The following is an 18,652-nucleotide window of genomic DNA, read 5'->3' as shown; positions in this document are numbered from 1 at the left end:
CTGTCACAGGCAGCTGTGGGGTAAGGGGGGGCCCCGGGGGTTTTGCCTCAGTGCATGCATAAGAGGGAGTCTGACAGACAGACAGACAGTCATATTTTATGAAAGATGTTGCTTGGTTGACTTGTTGCGGCTTAGTTTACAAGTGGTATTTTTTTTTTTTAAACACTGACAGAGTTTGGCAACTTACGTCATCCGTCTCCGTCACATACGTGTACGTGGTAGTATGGTGGTAATGGCAGAAGGAGAAAAAGATCGAGAGATAAAAAATGCACCTAGCGTTTTAAGAGCAAACATCTGGGCACATTTCGGATTTTACGAACACACAGGGAAGCATGAGTTGGACAAGACACACACCGTATGTAAAGCCTGTCACACAAAAATTAAATACCTAGGGAATACTACGAACTTGAGAAACCATGTTAGCCGTTTTCACTCTGAGTTAGTAACACCTGTCGCCACCAGCAGTGCCACCACTGCCAAGGAAAGACTGCTAGACCCAGATCAGCCAAGAATTGATGCCATACTGTCAACTTATCCGCCCAACTCAGAAAAAGGGAAGAAACTAACCAAAGCTGTGGCAGCTTTCATCGCCAAGGACCTACGGCCTTACTCAGTTGTGGACAACGCCTGGTTTTGCTACCTTGTGAAGACGCTAGAGCCACGTTATAAGATCCCATCACGCAGTCACTTTACAGAAAACGTTATACCTGCACTCTACCACGACACCAAAGCTCAGGTACTTGCGTCAATGAACCAAGCCAGTCGAGTCGCAATAATGTGTGATTCATGGACTTCAGTCACAACAGAATCCTATGTTACAATAACAGCACATTACGTTACTAAGGACTGGCAGGTCTTGTCACATGTGTTGCAAACAAGAGCCATTTATGAGTCTCACACAGGTGCTCATCTGGCAGAGCTACTGTCTCGTGTCGTGGAAGAATGGCAGCTGTCTGATAAATCTGTAGTGCTTGTGACCGACAACGCGGCGAACATGACAGTTGCAGCTCAAGTTGGTAAATTTCCTCATGTTAAAGTTTTGCCCATACACTCAATCTTGCATGTCAGCGGGCACTGAAAGGGGCCAAACTCTCCAACCTCTCCAGGCTTCTCGCCAGAGTGCGACGAATATCCACATTCTTCCATCGCAGCACTAGAGCAAGCCACTGTCTAAAAGAGAAACAGAAATGTCTGGGCCTGAAGAATCATAAGCTAATAACTGATGTGCCAACAAGATGGAACAGCGCATATGACATGGTCGAGAGGTTCTTAGAACAACAACCTGCAGTTTGCGCCACCTTGCTGTCTCCAGAAGTCAGAAAAGGAGAGTCTGATCTCTGCCCCTCTAAATGCACAACTGCTCCAGAGCATGGCAGACACCATGGGAGACACACCCATAACCCATGAGATCAAGAATGCCATCAAAACAGATCTCCTGAAGAGGTACAGCAGTGAGGCAGAGAAGAAGATCCTTCATACAGCCTCTGCACTGGATCCTCGCTTTAAAGGACTGCCTTTTATTCTCACAGAGGAGGAGAGATCGGAGATATACAGAGGAGTGACTGAGGAGGCTGCATCTTTGGAGGTAATTAGAATTTCATCATGTTTCCTCCCAGACAGCTAGAAGCTCAGCTACATTGTGTTGTGTAATAACATGCCCTGATTCACTGATGCGGTGTGGGAAGTGGAACTGTATGGTATGGATTACCGTGCAGTTTCCCACACCTCATCAATGAATCACACTCTTAGTCAGTTCAGCTCTTCTTATACTATTATCTTTTGTTCAAACACACAGATTACATCTAATAGAAGGACAAATGTGGATGAAGTGCCTAGGGAAAAAGCAACTGTGGAAGAAGAAACAACACCCATTGAGGACAGCCATTCTCCTCCCAAAAAAAAGGCCACAACATTGCTGCTCATGACTTTGCTGGGGCAGTCTTTCACTGATGGTGCAATAGAACCTAAGACCCCCTATGCCAAGGCAGAAGACGAAATGGAAAAATATTGTAAAGCCCCACCTCTGCCTCTCACTGAGGACCCTTTGAAATGGTGGCGTGAGCATGAGGTCATATTCCCCCTCCTCTCTCAGCTGTCAAAGCAATACTTGTGTATCCCAGGTACAAGTGTATCTGCAGAGCGGGTTTTCTCTACTGCAGGAGATGTTATAACAGCGAAAAGAAGCAGTCTGAAACCTGAGCATGTGGATCATCTAGTGTTCTTACAGAAAAACCTACATGTTCCCAAATGCTAAGCACTGAAATAATTACTAATTCATGTTTTTAATGAATTAGTAATTACTAATTCAGTCTGCCGCCAGTCACCAGTCAGTCACATCACCAGTCTTGTTTTATAGCTTTATAGCACTGATGGTTTGCTTTTAAAGATTGTCCTGTCCAATGTGTCCATTTCCAATCCATAATCCGTTCCGTTGCTTCACACTAAAAGTGTCTAGGCAAGTAGGCAGGGGTTCATTTAACCCTCAACCAAATAAATAATATTAAAGTGTATTTTCTTCTAGACAACTGACTGACACCAAGCCAGCCACGGTGCAGCATTATAGGAAGGAAAATCATTGAGAGAAATAACTTGTACATTTGAAGCTTAACCTCGAGTAAATCTTATCTTATTGGATCACAAATAAATAAACCAATTGTGGATTCTTGTGTAATATACTATATTTGTGAGTTTGTGAATGTGACCCCCATAGGATTTCCTCAAGGTTAAGCTTCAGTTTACAATTTATTCTCTCAAGGATTTTCCTTCCTCTAATGGTGGCTTGTTGGCTAGCTTGGCTTCAGTTACAGATGTAATCGACATGGTAGAGTGCTGCTCAGTGCAGTGCAGTGCAGGTAAAGTTTTCTTTCTGTAACGTGACTGACTGACTGACTGTCATGACAACTCAAGAGCTTCTAACACAGCTCTAGCATTAACTCAACACACACACACACATAGTGTGTGTGTGTGTTGAGTTGATGCTGAGGCTGCGTATAAGCTTTTGAGTTGTCACGAGTCACGACACACACACACTGTGTTTAGTTGACTGGCAATGGCAGGGGCAAACACAATCGCAGTGAACCTGGAACATTTTATATTTTTTACAGCTTTTCTGGCACTGGAGAGATGGAGAATGGCTTGTTTTCAAAAATGGTCCATTCACATAAGTGAATTGATAATTATTTAAGCTTAAGCTTATATTTGTAACTCCCCTCTAGCAGCCAATCCATCAACTCACTTGAGTTGACTGGCAGTTGCAGAGGGAAACAAACATCACGGTGAACATGGAAGTTATGCAGCAGTGCACTATTGCCAGGTTCACCCTTGATGTTTGCTACTAGTCAAGAAGTGCTCTGTTTTGTAGAGGACAGGTTATGGCACACCTGGAATTTATTGCAATGCATATTCACATAAAAGGATTTATATATAATGTTTTGTGGGAATTTATGATGACCATTTTCACAAGAATATTAGCTTGGCTGGCTGGATAGCTGGCTGGCTTCTTCTATCTTGGCTTGCCTTTAAAGTACAACTATAGGCCAAACTTTATCCAAAATCCAAAAAGTTTTGCCTTTAGTTGTACTTTAAATGGTGGTAGGCCTGGCTTATATTAATATTTTCTTTCATGAAGCAGTAAACTGCACTACTACAGTTTTTTACTAATTTTACTGTTACTTCTAGTAAAATACTAGTGTTGTTGTCTGTCTCTGCTATGCTGTTTGCATTTTCAGACCTTCCTATATGTTTGCAGTGCAAGTGCACTAAAGTATGCAGGGCTTGCAGGCCATGACAGGGTCCAGGAAAGTGTCCTTTGAAGCAAATGAAAATAAAAAGGATTCTTTTATTTGTGACTGCTTGATTGTTTGTTTTTTTTGATAAAGTTTTGAAAACCATTGGGCAGTGGGCTGGGCATGGGCATTGGGCAGTAATCGTGATACATCGTGATGCATCGCGGAATCGAATCGTATCGAATCGCGACCCTAATAATCGTAATCGCATCGAATCGTGAGGTAAGTGAAGATGCGCAGCCCTAATGGTTACAGAGGACACTGAAAAAGCAACCGTGCTGAACGCTTTTTTCTCCTCAGTCTTTACACAGGAAAAGGAGGGGTACACTGACCATGACTGTATGGTTAGTAGTAATACACAGGACTTGCCGCTATGGCTAACAGAGGGTGAAATCAGGGAAAGGCTGGATAAAATTAACACAAATAAATCACCAGGCCCGGATGGCGTACATCCGAGAGTACTCAAAGAACTTAGTAAGACTATATCTAGACCACTGTTCCTGATCTTTGCTGACAGTATTATGACAGGAAATGTACCAGGGGATTGGAGGAAAGCTAACGTGATACCGATATTCAAAAAAGGGCAGAGGCATGTCCCGGGAAATTATAGGCCTTTCTGTCTGACATCAATAGTATGTAAACTTCTGGAGGGGATGATAAGGGACTATATCGTAGAGTTTGCTAAAGACAACAACAGCAGTAATCTGCACAGGTTTACAAATGTTCGTTCTTGTCAAACCAATCTCTTAACATTCTACGAGGAGGTGAGCTAGATAGGGTGAGACCAGTGGATGTGGTGTACCTGGATTTCGCTAAGGCGTTTGATACAGTTCCCCACAAGCGCTTAATTTATAAAATAAGGTCTGCAGGCATTGACCGCAAGGTTTGCTCTTGGATACGGAACTGGCTAAAAGGGAATGTCCAAAGGGTAGTAATAAATAGCGTATACTCAGACTGGTCTTAGGGGGTAAGTGGGGTCCCCCAAGGCTCAGTCCTGGGTTCAACCCTGTTCAATTTATTCATAAACAGCATTGTGGATGGGATCAGTAGTTCTATATCAGTTTTTGCAGATGACACAAAATTTGACAGGGCAATAACTGCACAGCATGAAGCAGATATCCTACAGAATAACCTGGACAAAATAACAGAGTGGGCAACGACATGGCAAATGAGGTTTAATGTGGAGAAGTGTAAGGTTTTGCACTTGGGAACTAAAAACATAAAAGCACAATACACTTTTGGGGGGGGACCTTTGGGGGAATCAAAAAGGGAGAAAGATCTGGGAGTCTTGGTAGAGGATAGACTAAGCAATAGCATGCAATGTCAAGCGGCAGCTGCCAAAGCCGGCAGAATATTAGCATGCATAAAGAAAGGGATGTATTCCAGAGATAAAACTATAGTCCTACCACTTAATAAAACTCTGGTCCGACCGCATCTGGAGTATTCTGTCCAGTTCTGGTTGCCAGTCCTCAGGAGGGATGTGTTGGAGCTGGAGAGAGTCCAGAGAAGGGCAACTAAACAAATTAGGGGATTGGAGGACCTTAATTATGAAGAGCGTCTGCAATCGCTTGATTTATTCTCCCTGGAGAAGAGACGCCTGAGAGGGGACATGATAGCAATTTATAAATACCTCAATGATGATCTCAGCATAGAAAAAAAGCTATTCAGTCGAAAGGATTGCATGAGGACTCGAGGGCATACAATGCGATTAGAGGAGAAGTGTTTTAACCTCAGGCAACGCAGGGGGTTCTTTACTGTTAGGGCTACAGGATTGTAGAATTCTCTACCACAAGAGGTGGTTTCTGTGGGAAGTATGGTTGCTTTCAAAAGCCTCTTGGACGTACATCTCAATGATCAGAACATTCAGGGGTATGAGAGATGATTACAGCCACACACACCTACACAGGTTGAACTGGATGGACTATTGTCTTTATTCAACCTCAACTACTATGTAACTATGTAACAAATAGGTCTGTGAATATTATAGAATGTTCCACAAATGACCAATGAACAATGCTCTGACTGGTATCTGATGTAAAGAAAGAAATCTCTCCCTACCTCACACAGGTATCTGGCCCTCCCTACACTGCTACTTACTCACTGGTGCTGCACTGTCTATTATGATGTAAAGAAAGAAATCTCTCCCTACCTCACACACATACCTGGCCCTCCCTACAGTGCTAGCATTGTCTCTGCACTGTCTTACAAACTTCAAAAAAAAATACTCTCTACCAGCCTCAATCGCGTGCCTATCCCTGTCTCATTGCCCGCACAATGACACTACACGCTGTGGCTGCGCGAGCAGCCTTAATGTAAAGTGGGGCATGTACTTGGCCCCTGAGCCATGATTGGCTAAAGGCAGTCTGCCTTTAGTCCAATCATGGTAGAGATCATTTGATTGGCCAAAGCATGAGGTCAGGGTGCATGCTTTGGCCAATCACATAACGCGCTGCATGCACGGTGTTTGCAGTGCATTATGGAAAACTCGAATTTCCCACGAAGAAGCACATTTGCTCATCATTCGACGAACGGTCGATGTTTGAGTCGAACTTACCTTTGACTCGAACTCAAAGCTCAGCCCTACTGACCGCCTATCTCATTTCTTGAGACACTAACAAGCCAGGAAAGTACAAATACCCCCTGTGACAGGAGTCACTTTGGTTGGGGGGGGGGGCTGTGGAACACAGCTTACCTTAGAGAGGTTGGGAAATCCCTGTCTCAGCTCTCCAGGTCCCTCTTATGTGTAAGTCACCATGTGTCTATTAGAGTTACAGGGTGGCCGAGAAAATGATGGACAACTACTTAATGAACACTGAGAATACGGTTTGGATTACTTCAAATGGAACAGTAATATTTATCCACAATATCACTCAAGAAATCTATGATACATTAATTCCACTGTATCAGAATGATGGAACATTGTATGAGCTTTGTCTCATAGACTTTTGTAGGTAGGAGCCAGACAGTCTGCTACTAGGATCTCTTGCTATTGTCTGTTTAATAAGGTGTTCTGTGTTTTTTCTTAGGATAATGGGTAATGTACTCTGTTTTAGCCTTGTTTCCTAGCAGTTCAGCCACCCAGGCTGGTTTAAGTGCTGAGTTAATTAGCATGTTAATTATATCATTGTCAGCTAGTAGTTGCTAGAGAGGGGAGATCACAGTTTGTATTCTTAATTGTGCTAATTAACTCACCTATTGTCTGCTAGGGAATGTGATTACACTTGTAATAATGTGTATTGTACTTCATGAGCTCAATTATGGCAAGTCTGACCTGGAATGAGATCCCTGATTGTCCAGGTTTTTAGTTTAATTAACTTAATATTTAGCTATGGTTATTATATTATTGTGTGCAGTTTGATTTGTTAGAGTATTATGATCAGAAGGGGATGTCCTCCTGTAGGGTAAATATTCTGTGTGAGTTTGTCAAATAAAGTGTTCCAGTTTTATACCATCTGTTGTCAGCTAGTCTTGTATATTGTGGCTATAATTTCTGATATCTATGTTCAGACTGGAGGAAGCGGTGTATGGAGGGAAGCACCAAAGCAGGGTGCTGAACTGTTCCGTCACATTGGTGGCAAGTGGTGGGACAGTGCTTCCTTCTTGTGAACACTTCCAAACCACCACCAGAATCCAAGATTGAGATAGCAGACTCCGATCACCCCATTGGAGATATGGATCTAGCATCAGCGTTCCAGGGGCTGTTGCGGATCGCTCTTTCAGTAATCACCAGGACTGTGTCTTCAGATCAATACCTGGAGTTGCGGATGCCATTCCTGGGAGAGCGGCCACAGGAGCAATGGGTGTTCGAGTTGGACAGGCTGGTCCAGCAAGAGATAGAGCTGGACAAAATTTATCAGGCTCTGCAATGGCATGCAGAGCAAGAATATTTAGGAGAGACAACAGAATACTCTCTGGAAGGATATGATTCTGACGACCCTGGATTGCTGTGGGAGAGCCTTACAGATGGAAAGGGCATACAGGGAACTGCTAGAACACGTTCAGCAGAACGCCCCAGAATTGGCAGCGGAAGCTCCAGAGATTGCTGTCCCCAAAGCTGAAGCGCTGACAACTGGAAAGAGGGTCCAAGACCTCTGCCCCACACCTGCAGCAGTTCCAGAGGCCCAGGATGAAAAGGAGATGGTCCCTTCCCAGCAGCAGATCAGGTTCCAGGGGAGAAGGGAGAGGAGGTTGTCGTCCTCCCTCCCCAATAAGCAGCCAGAGTTGGGGAAACTGTCTTCCCTTTCAAGCCAGGATCCGTGCACCTAGGAGACCGTACCAGAGAAAGGTCCTCCCAGCAGCCAGATGGGGATATGGGAGATGGAGCTACCAGCTCATCTCTCCAACAGCAAATACACAGTTCGGAAGAGAAGGTGATCGTCCTTCCTCCTTAGCGAGAGATCCACAGTCTGGGAGTGGAGGAAGTTGTTCTCCCTCCCCAACAGTTAGCCGGAGCAGATTAAATGGAGTCCTCAGCAGAAGCGCTGGCAACAGGGCAGAGTGCTACCAATCCCTGCCCAGCACCGACAACAAGTGCAGAGTTCCAGGGAGCTGGGGCAGTTGGCCCCTCTCCCCAGCGACAAGCTGATGAAGTAAAGCTTCTGCACCCAGCTGAAGCGCTGGCAGCTGAACTGAGAGTCAACGACCTCTGCTCCACACCTACTGATGTCAACCATTTCCTGCGGCCAAGAATGTAAATCAGGTTGTCTACCTATGTGAGCTCACTCTGCTCTCAACTAACAAAAGATGGATTTCCTGTGGTTGTGAATGGGATGACGGTCTCCACTTATATACCCCAGGGACGATATGGCCACCTTTCTCCTGCGCTTAGAATCCAAGCTCCCCGACCACACTTCCCATGGGACTCACATATGGCGACTCGGATGGCTAGAGTCTTGCTGCCCTAAAGGACTGGGGTAGTCCAACAGTACTACAAACAAAAGAAAACAAAAAAGGGCGCACCGACCTAGCGCATTATCCTCAATAGTATGGCTTTATTAATAAATCATAAAATGGCTACTCACAAACAGAAGTTAAAAATGATCACATCAGACTCAATCGCTTGAGTGTGAGGAATAGTCCTGTTGAGATGACGGCTGACTCGTTTCGAGGCTTAGCCTCTTCCTCAGAGCCACTGTGTCATGACCTGCTCACAAGTTTAAATAGCCTTTAAACTTGTGAGTAGGTCATGACACAGTGGCTCTATGGAAGAGGCTAAGGCTTGAAACGCGTCAGCCGTCATCTCAACAGGACTATGGACAAGGACTATTCCTGACACTCAAGCAATTGAGTCTGATATGATCATTTTTAACTTCTGTTTGTGAGTAGCCATTTTATGACTTATAAATAAAGCCATACTATTGAGGATAATGCGCTAGGTCGGTGCACCCTTTTTTGTTTTCTTATGCTGGAAAGTTGGCCCAGATCCCCAACAGCATGACAGAGTGAGTCCATCCATCCTGTCTTCTCTCCAGTGGCTAAAAGTTCTCCAGGGAGAAGGGCTGGTCCGCACTTCTCCCCAGCAGCGGGTATATTCTATGAGAGAGGCAGAGGTTGGCTGGGTAAGTAATGCTCTGTTTGAGACAATTTGTTTGGGGGACTGGAACTACGAACTAACTTAGAAGTCAACCCGTCTGGGGTCTCCCCCTACGTTAGTCTTCCGAAAGGGGAGAGATATGATGGGAGTCACTTGCCTACCTAAATATACCTACCTTACATACCTAAATATACCTAAATATACATAAATCTACCTCCATTTTCTCCATCAGCCCTTCCCCCACGGTTTTTGCCTTTTGTTTCACTTGACCCTCCCTTCTAGATTGTAATCTCTAACGAAAAGGACCCTCTAGTTCCTCCTGTTGAATTGTATTGTAACTGTATTGTCTTCCCTCACATTGTAAAGCGCTGCGCAAACTGTTGGCGCTATATAATTCCTCTATAATAATAATAATAACACAGCTTACCTTAGAGAGGTTGGGAAATCCCTGTCTTAGCTCCCCAGGTCCCTCTTATGTGTAAGTCACCCTGTGTCAATTAGGGGCACAGGGTGACCGATTAAATTGATGGACAACTACTTAATGAACACTGAGAATATGGTTTGGATTACTTCAAATGGGACAGTATTATTTATCCACAATACCCTTCAAGAATTCTATGTTACATTACCTCCACTGTATCAGAATTAGGCTTGTGACGGTATCAGATTTTCATGCTGCGATTAATTGATTAAGGTTTTGCCACGGTATACGGTATTATCACGGTATTCAATTATTAAATTTAAATTATTAAATTTCTACCTCACTTGAATTTCATTGCTGAATTTAGGGGCTTTGGTTCACTTATGCACATTATTATATAGTCAGTCAGTACAGACTCTGTGAACCAGGCCTAAAATAGGTCATCAAGCAGTGTCTGGCCTAACTGGTGATAACTGGTCCTGGCGCTCGGCTCAGATCTGATGGCCTGGTCATTAAGAGGGCAATTCCTTGTGGTCAAGAAGTGGTTAAACCTGAAGGAGGTGTTGTTATTTATAAATTACTTTACTATTGCTTTAGGCCTGGTTCACATGTATGTGGGTTGACGGCCCACATTTGCACAGGCATAGCAGCCCATTGATTTGAACGGGCTGCTATGCCCTCATTTTCCGCAGAAAAAAGGTGCATGCAGCATTTTTTTTAAATTCAGTGGCCTTGAAATCCATCCTGCTTTTGCACCATGCGACTTACCTGCAGTTCCTGCTCTGGCAAGCTTTCTGCGTTTTTTGTATACGTGGGCACGGCATTTAAAAACACAGTTTGCGTGTGCAGCAACGGCAGGTAAGTCGCATGGTGCAAAAGAAGGATGGATTTCATGGCCACTGCATTTTTTTAAATTCTGCATGCACCTTTTTTCAGCCGAAAACGCAGGCATAGCAGCTCAAGCCCATTCAAATCAATGGGCTGCTATGCCTGTGCAAATGTGGTGCCCCAACCCGCATACATGTGAACCAGGCCTAAAGCAATAGTAAAGTCATTAATAGATAAAAACACCGGTCCTCCTGCAGGTTTAACCACTTCTGGACCGCAAGGATTTGCCCCTTTAAAGACCAGGCCATCGGATCAGAGCGCCAGGACCAGTCATCACCAGGTAGGCCAGACACTCCTTGATGGCTATATAATAATGTAATGTGGGCTGCTATGCGTGTGTGTGTGTGTGTATATATATATATATATGATATGCTGCTATGCCCATGTATGTATGTATGTATGAAAATCTCTATCTATCTATATATAAATATATATATATATATATATATATATATATATATATATATAATATCTATCTAATTCTATCTATCTATCTATCTAATTCTATCTGCTGAAACTTGCTTGTATTAGCAGTGTTTCTGTGTCTGAGCCCTGGAAAAAGCATGTGGGTGTGTGCTGAGTGGGAGCCGTCTGATTGGTTACAGGGAGGAGCTAAGTCTCTCACTCTAGGATCATATTACCAGAGCTGTTTCTATTGAGTGAGTGAACTACTGAGTGTGTGAGTCATCCAGCTCACTGAAAATGTATCAATTCTAAAGTCAGGCAGACTTGAGGAGCAGGGAAACTCGGTATTTTAAAAATGCCACAATAACAATACCGTGGGTATGCAATACCGCGATATATCGAATTACCGAAAACCGGCATATGTCTAATCAGAATGATGGAACATTTAATTAGCTTTGCCTCATAAACAATTGTAGGTAGGAACCTGATAGTCTGCTACTGGGGTTTCCTGCTATTGCCTGTTTAATAAGTTGTTCTGTGTTTATTCTTAGGATAATGTATAATGTACTATGTTTTAGCCTTATTGCCGACAGTTCAGCCAACCAGGCTGGTTTAAGTGCTGAGTTAATTAGCACATTAATTATATCATTGTTAGCTAGTAGTTGCTAGAGGGGGGAGATCACTGTTTGTATTGTAAATTGCGCTAATTAACTCACCTATTGTCTGCTAGGGGATGTGTTTACAATTGTAATAATGTGTATTGTACTTCATGAGCTTGATGCCGGCAAGTCTGACCTGGAATGAGATCCCTGATTTCCAGGTGGCTAGTTTAATTAACTTAATGTTTAGCTATGGTAATTATATTCCTGTGTGCAGTTTGTATTGTTAGGGTAATATGATCAGGAGGGGAGTGTCCTCCTGTGGGGTATGTATTCTGTGTGAGTTTGTCAAATAAAGTGTTCCAATTTTATACTACAAGTTATTGTTGGCTAGTCTTGTATATTGCAGCTATAATATCTGATATGTTCAGACTGGAGGAAGCAGTCTATGGACGAAAGTACCAAAGCAGGGTATCACGTACCTGGCGGGTGGAGCCTGAATATGCTGAGGAAGGCCTCTCTTACACCTCTGACTCGGGGCCCCTGGTAGTGTAAACAGGAGGCGCAGGAGTACAAAGTCGCACGAGTGCCTGATGGCGTGCTGGTGCTGGTTAATAGCAGAGTAGGATGTCAGGTGGCCACAGAACTCCAGTGGAGAGAAGGCAGCGGGTGTGACTGGGAGCTTCCAGGAACTGAAAGTAAGCAGAGTTAAACAAGCCAGGTCATACACAGGAAGAGCAGATCAGATTAAATCGTTGGAGCAGAAGGATGGTCAAGGTCAAGCCGGGGTCGATGCAGGCAGAAGGCAGGGGTGGTCAAAAGCAAGCCGGGTTGGTATTTCACAGGAGACAGGTAGCAGATGCAGGAACAAACAGGGGAAGCTGAAGACGAGACAGCACTGAACCTGTGTTCTGATCCAGCTTAAATAATGCTGTTCCTTGATGAGAAGGGTGGAGCCAGGATTAGCCTGTGGGTTTAACTAATCCTCTGCCAGAGCTTTCCTGACATGCCCCCCCCCCAATGGGCAGCCTCCGGATGCCCAACTGGGCCATTCTTGCTGGATGGGCCCGGTTGAAAGCCTGTATGAGTCTTTTGGCATGGATGTTTTCTTCAGGTTCCCAGGAATTGTCCTCGGGACCATACCCCTTCCACTTAATCAGGTACTGTACCTGATTCCTCCTTTTCCTGCAACCCATAATTGCCTCGACCCCAAATTCCTCTTCACCGTCCACAATTACTGGCTCGGGGGGACCTGTATTTCGCTCAGGAAAAGGATCAGGGGTGGCGGGTTTTAGCAGGGTGACATGAAAAACCGGGTGGATTTTAAAGGAAGCTGGTAGTTCCAATTCATAGGCTACGTTGTTAATTCTTCTTTTTACTGGGAATGGTCCTACAAATTTAGGTCCCAACTTCCTTGAAGGACAGGCTAATTTCAGGTTAACTGTGGATAACCATACCTGATCGCCAGGTTCCAGGATTAACTCCCCACGTCTTTTCTTGTCAAAGTTTCTTTTACTGTATTCCTGTGCCTTGGTAATTGCTTCCTGTAACAATTTATTGTTAGCCTCGAGGAAGGTTACTGTTTCCATCACAGCTGGAACGGGACATTCAGGGATAGAATTGGGTAGAAAAGATGGATGAAAACCATAGTTAGCAAAAAAAGGAGCTTGCTGGGTAGCTGAGTGTTTAGTATTGTTATATGCAAACTCGGCTAATGGCAGCAGTTTTACCCAGTCATCTTGAGAGAAGGAGGAAAAGCACCGTAAGTATTGTTCCAGAGTCTGGTTCGTCCTTTCCGTCTGTCCATTTGTTTGAGGATGGTAGGCTGAGGAAAAGGATAACTCAATCTTCAGGGCCTCAGATAGAGCTTTCCAGAATCTTGAGGTGAATTGTACCCCTCGATCAGATACAATATTATTCGGGACTCCATGAAGCCTCACAATTTCTTTAATGAACACTTGTGCTGTTTCCAACGCAGAAGGGGTGCCTTTCATGGGTAAAAAGTGTGCCATTTTAGAGAGCCGGTCGACGACTACAAAAATGGCTGTACACCCCTCAGAAAGGGGGAAGTTCCACTATAAAGTCCATTGACACCATTTTCCAAGGTCTGTCTGGGATGGGCAGTGGTTTGAGCAAACCCCATGCTTTCGTCCTGCTGCTTTTGTTCCGGATACATGTGGTGCATGCCCCCACATATTTCCTACAGTCTTCCTGTAAATGGGGCCACCAAAATGTACGGAGTACTAATTCGGCTGTTTTGCTGGCCCCAAAATGTCCTGCCAACGCATGGTCATGGCACAGGTTCAGAACAGAAATGCGTACACCTTCTGGTACAAAGATCTTGTCCTGGTGCCATAATAGACCATCCCTGGTTTGTAAAGGTGTCTCAGGGAGCAAGGGAATTCCTACAGAAGCCTGCTTGATTCGAGAAATTAAGTCTTCCTGCAACAGGAGGAAGTTTCCGGGAGATAGAATGGTGTCCGGGAGATCAGCTTCTTCAGATTCTGCGAACATTCGGGATAGGGCATCTGGTTTAGTATTTTTTGACCCAGGTCTGTAGGTTATGTGAAAGCAGAATCTCGCAAAGAACAATGCCCACCTAGCTTGACGTGGCCTCAGGCGTTTTGCTGTCCTTAAGTATTCCAGGTTTTTATGATCTGTAAAAATAAGAATAGGATGAGCTGCCCCTTCCAGAAGATATCTCCACTCCTCCAATGCTGCCTTAATCGCTAGGAGTTCACGATCCCCTACATCGTAATTCCTCTCGGCTGGAGAGAGTTTACGGGAAAAAAATGCAACTGGATGCAGAAGGCCCTTGGTTCCTTGGCGCTGGGAGAGTACTGCCCCTACTGCCGTTTCTGAGGCATCAACCTCCAGGACATATGGTAGAACCGGGTCAGGATGCTTAAGAATGGATGCTGACGTGAATAATTGTTTGAGGTTTTCAAAGGCAGACTGGGCCTCAGCAGTCCAGGAGAACCTGTTGCCCTGTTTGGTTAATTGGGTAATAGGGAAAATGATGGTTGAAAATCCTCTAATGAATCTTCGATAGAAGTTTGCAAAACCAATGAAACGTTGGATTCCTTTTTTATCAGTGGGAGCAGGCCAGTCTAGAATCGCAGCAACCTTCTGAGGGTCCATCTCTATGCCTCCGGTAGAAATTATCAGTCCCAGGAACTGGATGCTCAACCGCTCAAACTCACACTTCTCTGGTTTGGCGTATAGACCATGTTGTCGAAGACGAGTTAGCACCTTCCTTACATGTTCCCTGTGAATCTCCAAAGAAGAAGAGAATATCAAAATGTCGTCCAGATAGACAATAACAAAAAGGTCTAAAAAGTCTCGAAAAATATCATTGACAAAATGCTGAAATGTAGCAGGTGCATTACACAGACCGAAGGGCATCACCAGGTATTCAAAGTGCCCAAATCGGGTACGAAATGCCGTCTTCCATTCATCCCCGGCCCGTATGCGGACCAAGTTATACGCTCCTCGAAGATCCAGTTTTGTAAAGATCGTTGCTGATCTGAGTTTTTGAAAAAGTTCGGGTACCAAGGGTAAGGGGTACCGGTTCTTTATTGTGACTTTGTTAAGTTCACGGTAGTCGACACAAGGTCGAAGGGAATGATCCTTCTTCTCAACAAAGAAAATGCCCGCTCCGGCCGGAGAGGTGGAAGGGCGAATGAACCCCTTTTTCAAGCTTTCATCAATATAGTCCTTTAGGGCCAAGAGTTCTGGTTCAGATAAGGGAAAAATCCTACCGAAAGGTACCTCAGCCCCGGGGAGTAACTCGATTGGACAGTCATAAGACCGGTGAGGGGGAAGAGTTTCTGCCCCCTTTTTACTAAAGACATCCAGAAAGTCCAGGTAGGCAGTAGGAACAGATTTATAAACTTCAGAGTCTGAGTCCATACATAACAAAGGTGAACCAGGGGAATCTGATAAGCAGTGCTGGCAACAATAGGAAGAGTTGAACTGGATCTCTTGTGTAATCCAATTGATGTGTGGGTTATGAGCCTGCAGCCACGGCATCCCCAAGATGATAGGAAACAAGGGTGAGGCGATGACATCAAGACATAAGAGTTCTTTATGGCAGGAAGCAATGATGACAGGTACTGGTATGGTTTCCTGTGAGACTAGTCCGGATTTAATAGCTGATCCATCCGCAAGGTGAACAGAAAGCTTCCGAGTCTTGGGTTGCAGAGGGATCTGATGCTTGGCAGCAAAGGTTTGGTCAATAAAGCAACTACAGGCTCCTGAGTCAATGATAGCTGGAACCTGAATAACTCTTCCTGGGAACTGTAATAGAACAGAGATTTTTAGATGAGAAGAGTTGTTAAGCTGAGTGAAAGGCCTGGGAGAGGAGATAGACAGGCACTTACGGAGTTTGGCAGGACAGTTCCTCACGTAATGACCTGGTTCCCCGCAGTACATACACAGATTATTCAGACGCCTGCGTTGGCGTTCTTCCTGGGTGAGCGAGGGACGGAGTAGGCCGAGCTGCATAGGTTCAGCAAAATCACCAGCAGATCCTGAATTCTCAACGAGAGCGGGACCAGGAGGACTGGGGACCCGAGGAAGCATCCATACAGGGCGATAAACTCCGGTAGACCTCTCAGACCTGCGCTCCCTTAACCTCCGATCGATCTGAATAGAGAGCTTGATGAGATCGTCCAGGGAATGTGGCACTCCAACTCTGGCAAGTTCATCCTTTAGGGATTCTGAGAGTCCCATACGAAACTGGTAACGGAGAGCTGCGTTATTCCAATTTGTATCTGCACTCCAACGTCTGAAATCAGAGACATAGTCCTCGACCATTCTGCGGCCTTGTTGGAGAGAATAAAGCGCAGTTTCTGCAGTGGCGGTGCGTTGAGGGTCTTCATAAATCTGGGCCATGTCCTCAAAGAAGGAGGATAGAGTATTAAGGGAAGCAGCCTTCTGTTCCAATAGGCGGTGGGCCCATGACTGGGGTTCACCCAGTAGCAAGGAAACCACGAATCCAACCTTTGTGGTTTCCACTGAAAAGGTGCGAGGCTGTAGGGCAAAGTACAGTTCACAAGCAGTGCGGAAGGCTCTAAATTTGCTGCGGTCACCAGAGAATCTTTCTGGGATAGGCACTCTGGGTTCTGGAGGTAACATCACAACTGATGGAGGTGCAGGGTTTCCGGTGGAGGATGAGGAAGCAGCACTGGGAGCGGAGGTGGCAGAGGAGAGGGATAGGACCCGTTCCTCCAGTTGAACATAACCTTCCTGTAAGCTCTTCACGGCCTGTGTAAGGCCAGCCAGGTGTTGGCAAAGTTCATCCATGGGAGAGGTTCCTCGCTCAGGCTCAGACATGGCTGTCTCGTACTATCACGTACCTGGCGGGTGGAGCCTGAATATGCTGAGGAAGGCCTCTCTTACACCTCTGACTCGGGGCCCCTGGTAGTGTAAACAGGAGGCGCAGGAGTACAAAGTCGCACGAGTGCCTGATGGCATGCTGGTGCTGGTTAATAGCAGAGTAGGATGTCAGGTGGCCACAGAACTCCAGTGGAGAGAAGGCAGCGGGTGTGACTGGGAGCTTCCAGGAACTGAAAGTAAGCAGAGTTAAACAAGCCAGGTCATACACAGGAAGAGCAGATCAGATTAAATCGTTGGAGCAGAAGGATGGTCAAGGTCAAGCCGGGGTCGATGCAGGCAGAAGGCAGGGGTGGTCAAAAGCAAGCCGGGTTGGTATTTCACAGGAGACAGGTAGCAGATGCAGGAACAAACAGGGGAAGCTGAAGACGAGACAGCACTGAACCTGTGTTCTGATCCAGCTTAAATAATGCTGTTCCTTGATGAGAAGGGTGGAGCCAGGATTAGCCTGTGGGTTTAACTAATCCTCTGCCAGAGCTTTCCTGACACAGGGTGCTGGACGGTTCAGTCACACCCCCCGAATGACCCCTTTTTTGGAAAGTGAATTTTCCAAGGTATTTAGTAAGAGGCATGGTGAGTTTTTTTTAAGTTGTCATATTTTCCTACACAGGAAGTACCTTAGTTTTGTAGCAAGCAATTGAAAGGCCCCATACAAGAGGGCCTCAGTGTCCAGTGATGTACTCCAAGAAATGGATTTTACAGGTAAGCTGTAGTAAAAAATCCATATTTCCTTTTCGTACATCACAGGACACAGAGCCATATTCATTACCATATGGGGCGTCCCATAGCAATGCATCTGACCACAAAAGATCTACACAACTGCCTGCAGAACACTGCGGCCAAATGCAGACTCCTCCTGGGTCCTAACATCCACTCGATAAAAAATGAGCGAACTTATGCACTGACGACCAAGTCGCAGCTTTGCAAATCTGAACCATAGTGTCAGGAAAGGAATTACCATTCAGCAACAATAGAACGCTGGAGGCAGATCAGGTGTGTCACCACGCCCATCTCCCCAGCCCTGGCCCTATATAAAGCACTCTCTGGCTGTGCTTCAGTGCTGGTTTATCATCAGCTCTAGTACCTGTGACCTGTTTGTTTATCTGCGTTCCTGCTTTTGACCCGGCTTGCTCCTTGACCCATCTGCACTTCTCCTTGTTTGACCTCGGCTTGCCTGACGACTCTTTGCCTGAACCATACCTCTGCTGGATATTCTGTGTACCTACCTCGGCCTGGATTCCACGGACTCTCTCCTTGTCTTACCCCTCTGTACCTCCATTTCCTCGGACTGATTCACTGTGTATGACCCTCGGCCTGGTATTTACCTTGTCTCTTTTCTCTGAGCATCTATAGATCTCCTGGAAGCGGTCCTAAATCACCATTCATCGATCCATCCATCCGGGATCCATCCGCATCCAGTGCTCCTTGGGATGTGTCATCTCCTGTTTCACCACCAGGGGTGACCTGCACCGAGCTGCAAGGGAAGCCCTCTCAGCACTTCGGCCTCCACCAAGGTAATTGACACATAGAAGCTTGATTGTGAACTGTCCAAGAGGCACCTACTCTTCTGGTAGAGTGTGCCCTTACAGGAAAAGGTGGAACCTTCCGTTTCAAACCATAGGCC

General features: G+C 45.4%; 2 protein-coding genes across 2 annotated transcripts in view; both read left to right on the top strand.

The window, feature by feature from the left end:
• ADCY2 (adenylate cyclase 2) overlaps positions 1-18,652 on the top strand; it is a gene marked incomplete at both ends in the record, with an annotated part of 1,451,075 nt that overhangs the window by 825,438 nt on the left and 606,985 nt on the right. The window lies entirely within an intron of this gene.
• LOC309555594 (E3 SUMO-protein ligase ZBED1-like) lies at positions 1,370-2,254 on the top strand (the record flags this gene model as incomplete). The annotated part of the gene is made up of 2 exons (XM_082257647.1): positions 1,370-1,585; positions 1,796-2,254. The coding sequence occupies 2 exons, from the start codon at positions 1,370-1,372 to the stop codon at positions 2,252-2,254; spliced, it is 675 nt and encodes a 224-aa protein (XP_082113773.1).

Source organism: Pelophylax lessonae (assembly GCF_965119305.1).
Source record: "Pelophylax lessonae genome assembly, chromosome: 5".
In the NCBI taxonomy this organism is placed as follows: domain Eukaryota; kingdom Metazoa; phylum Chordata; class Amphibia; order Anura; family Ranidae; genus Pelophylax; species Pelophylax lessonae.
This window is presented reverse-complemented; position numbering and strand designations above follow the sequence as displayed.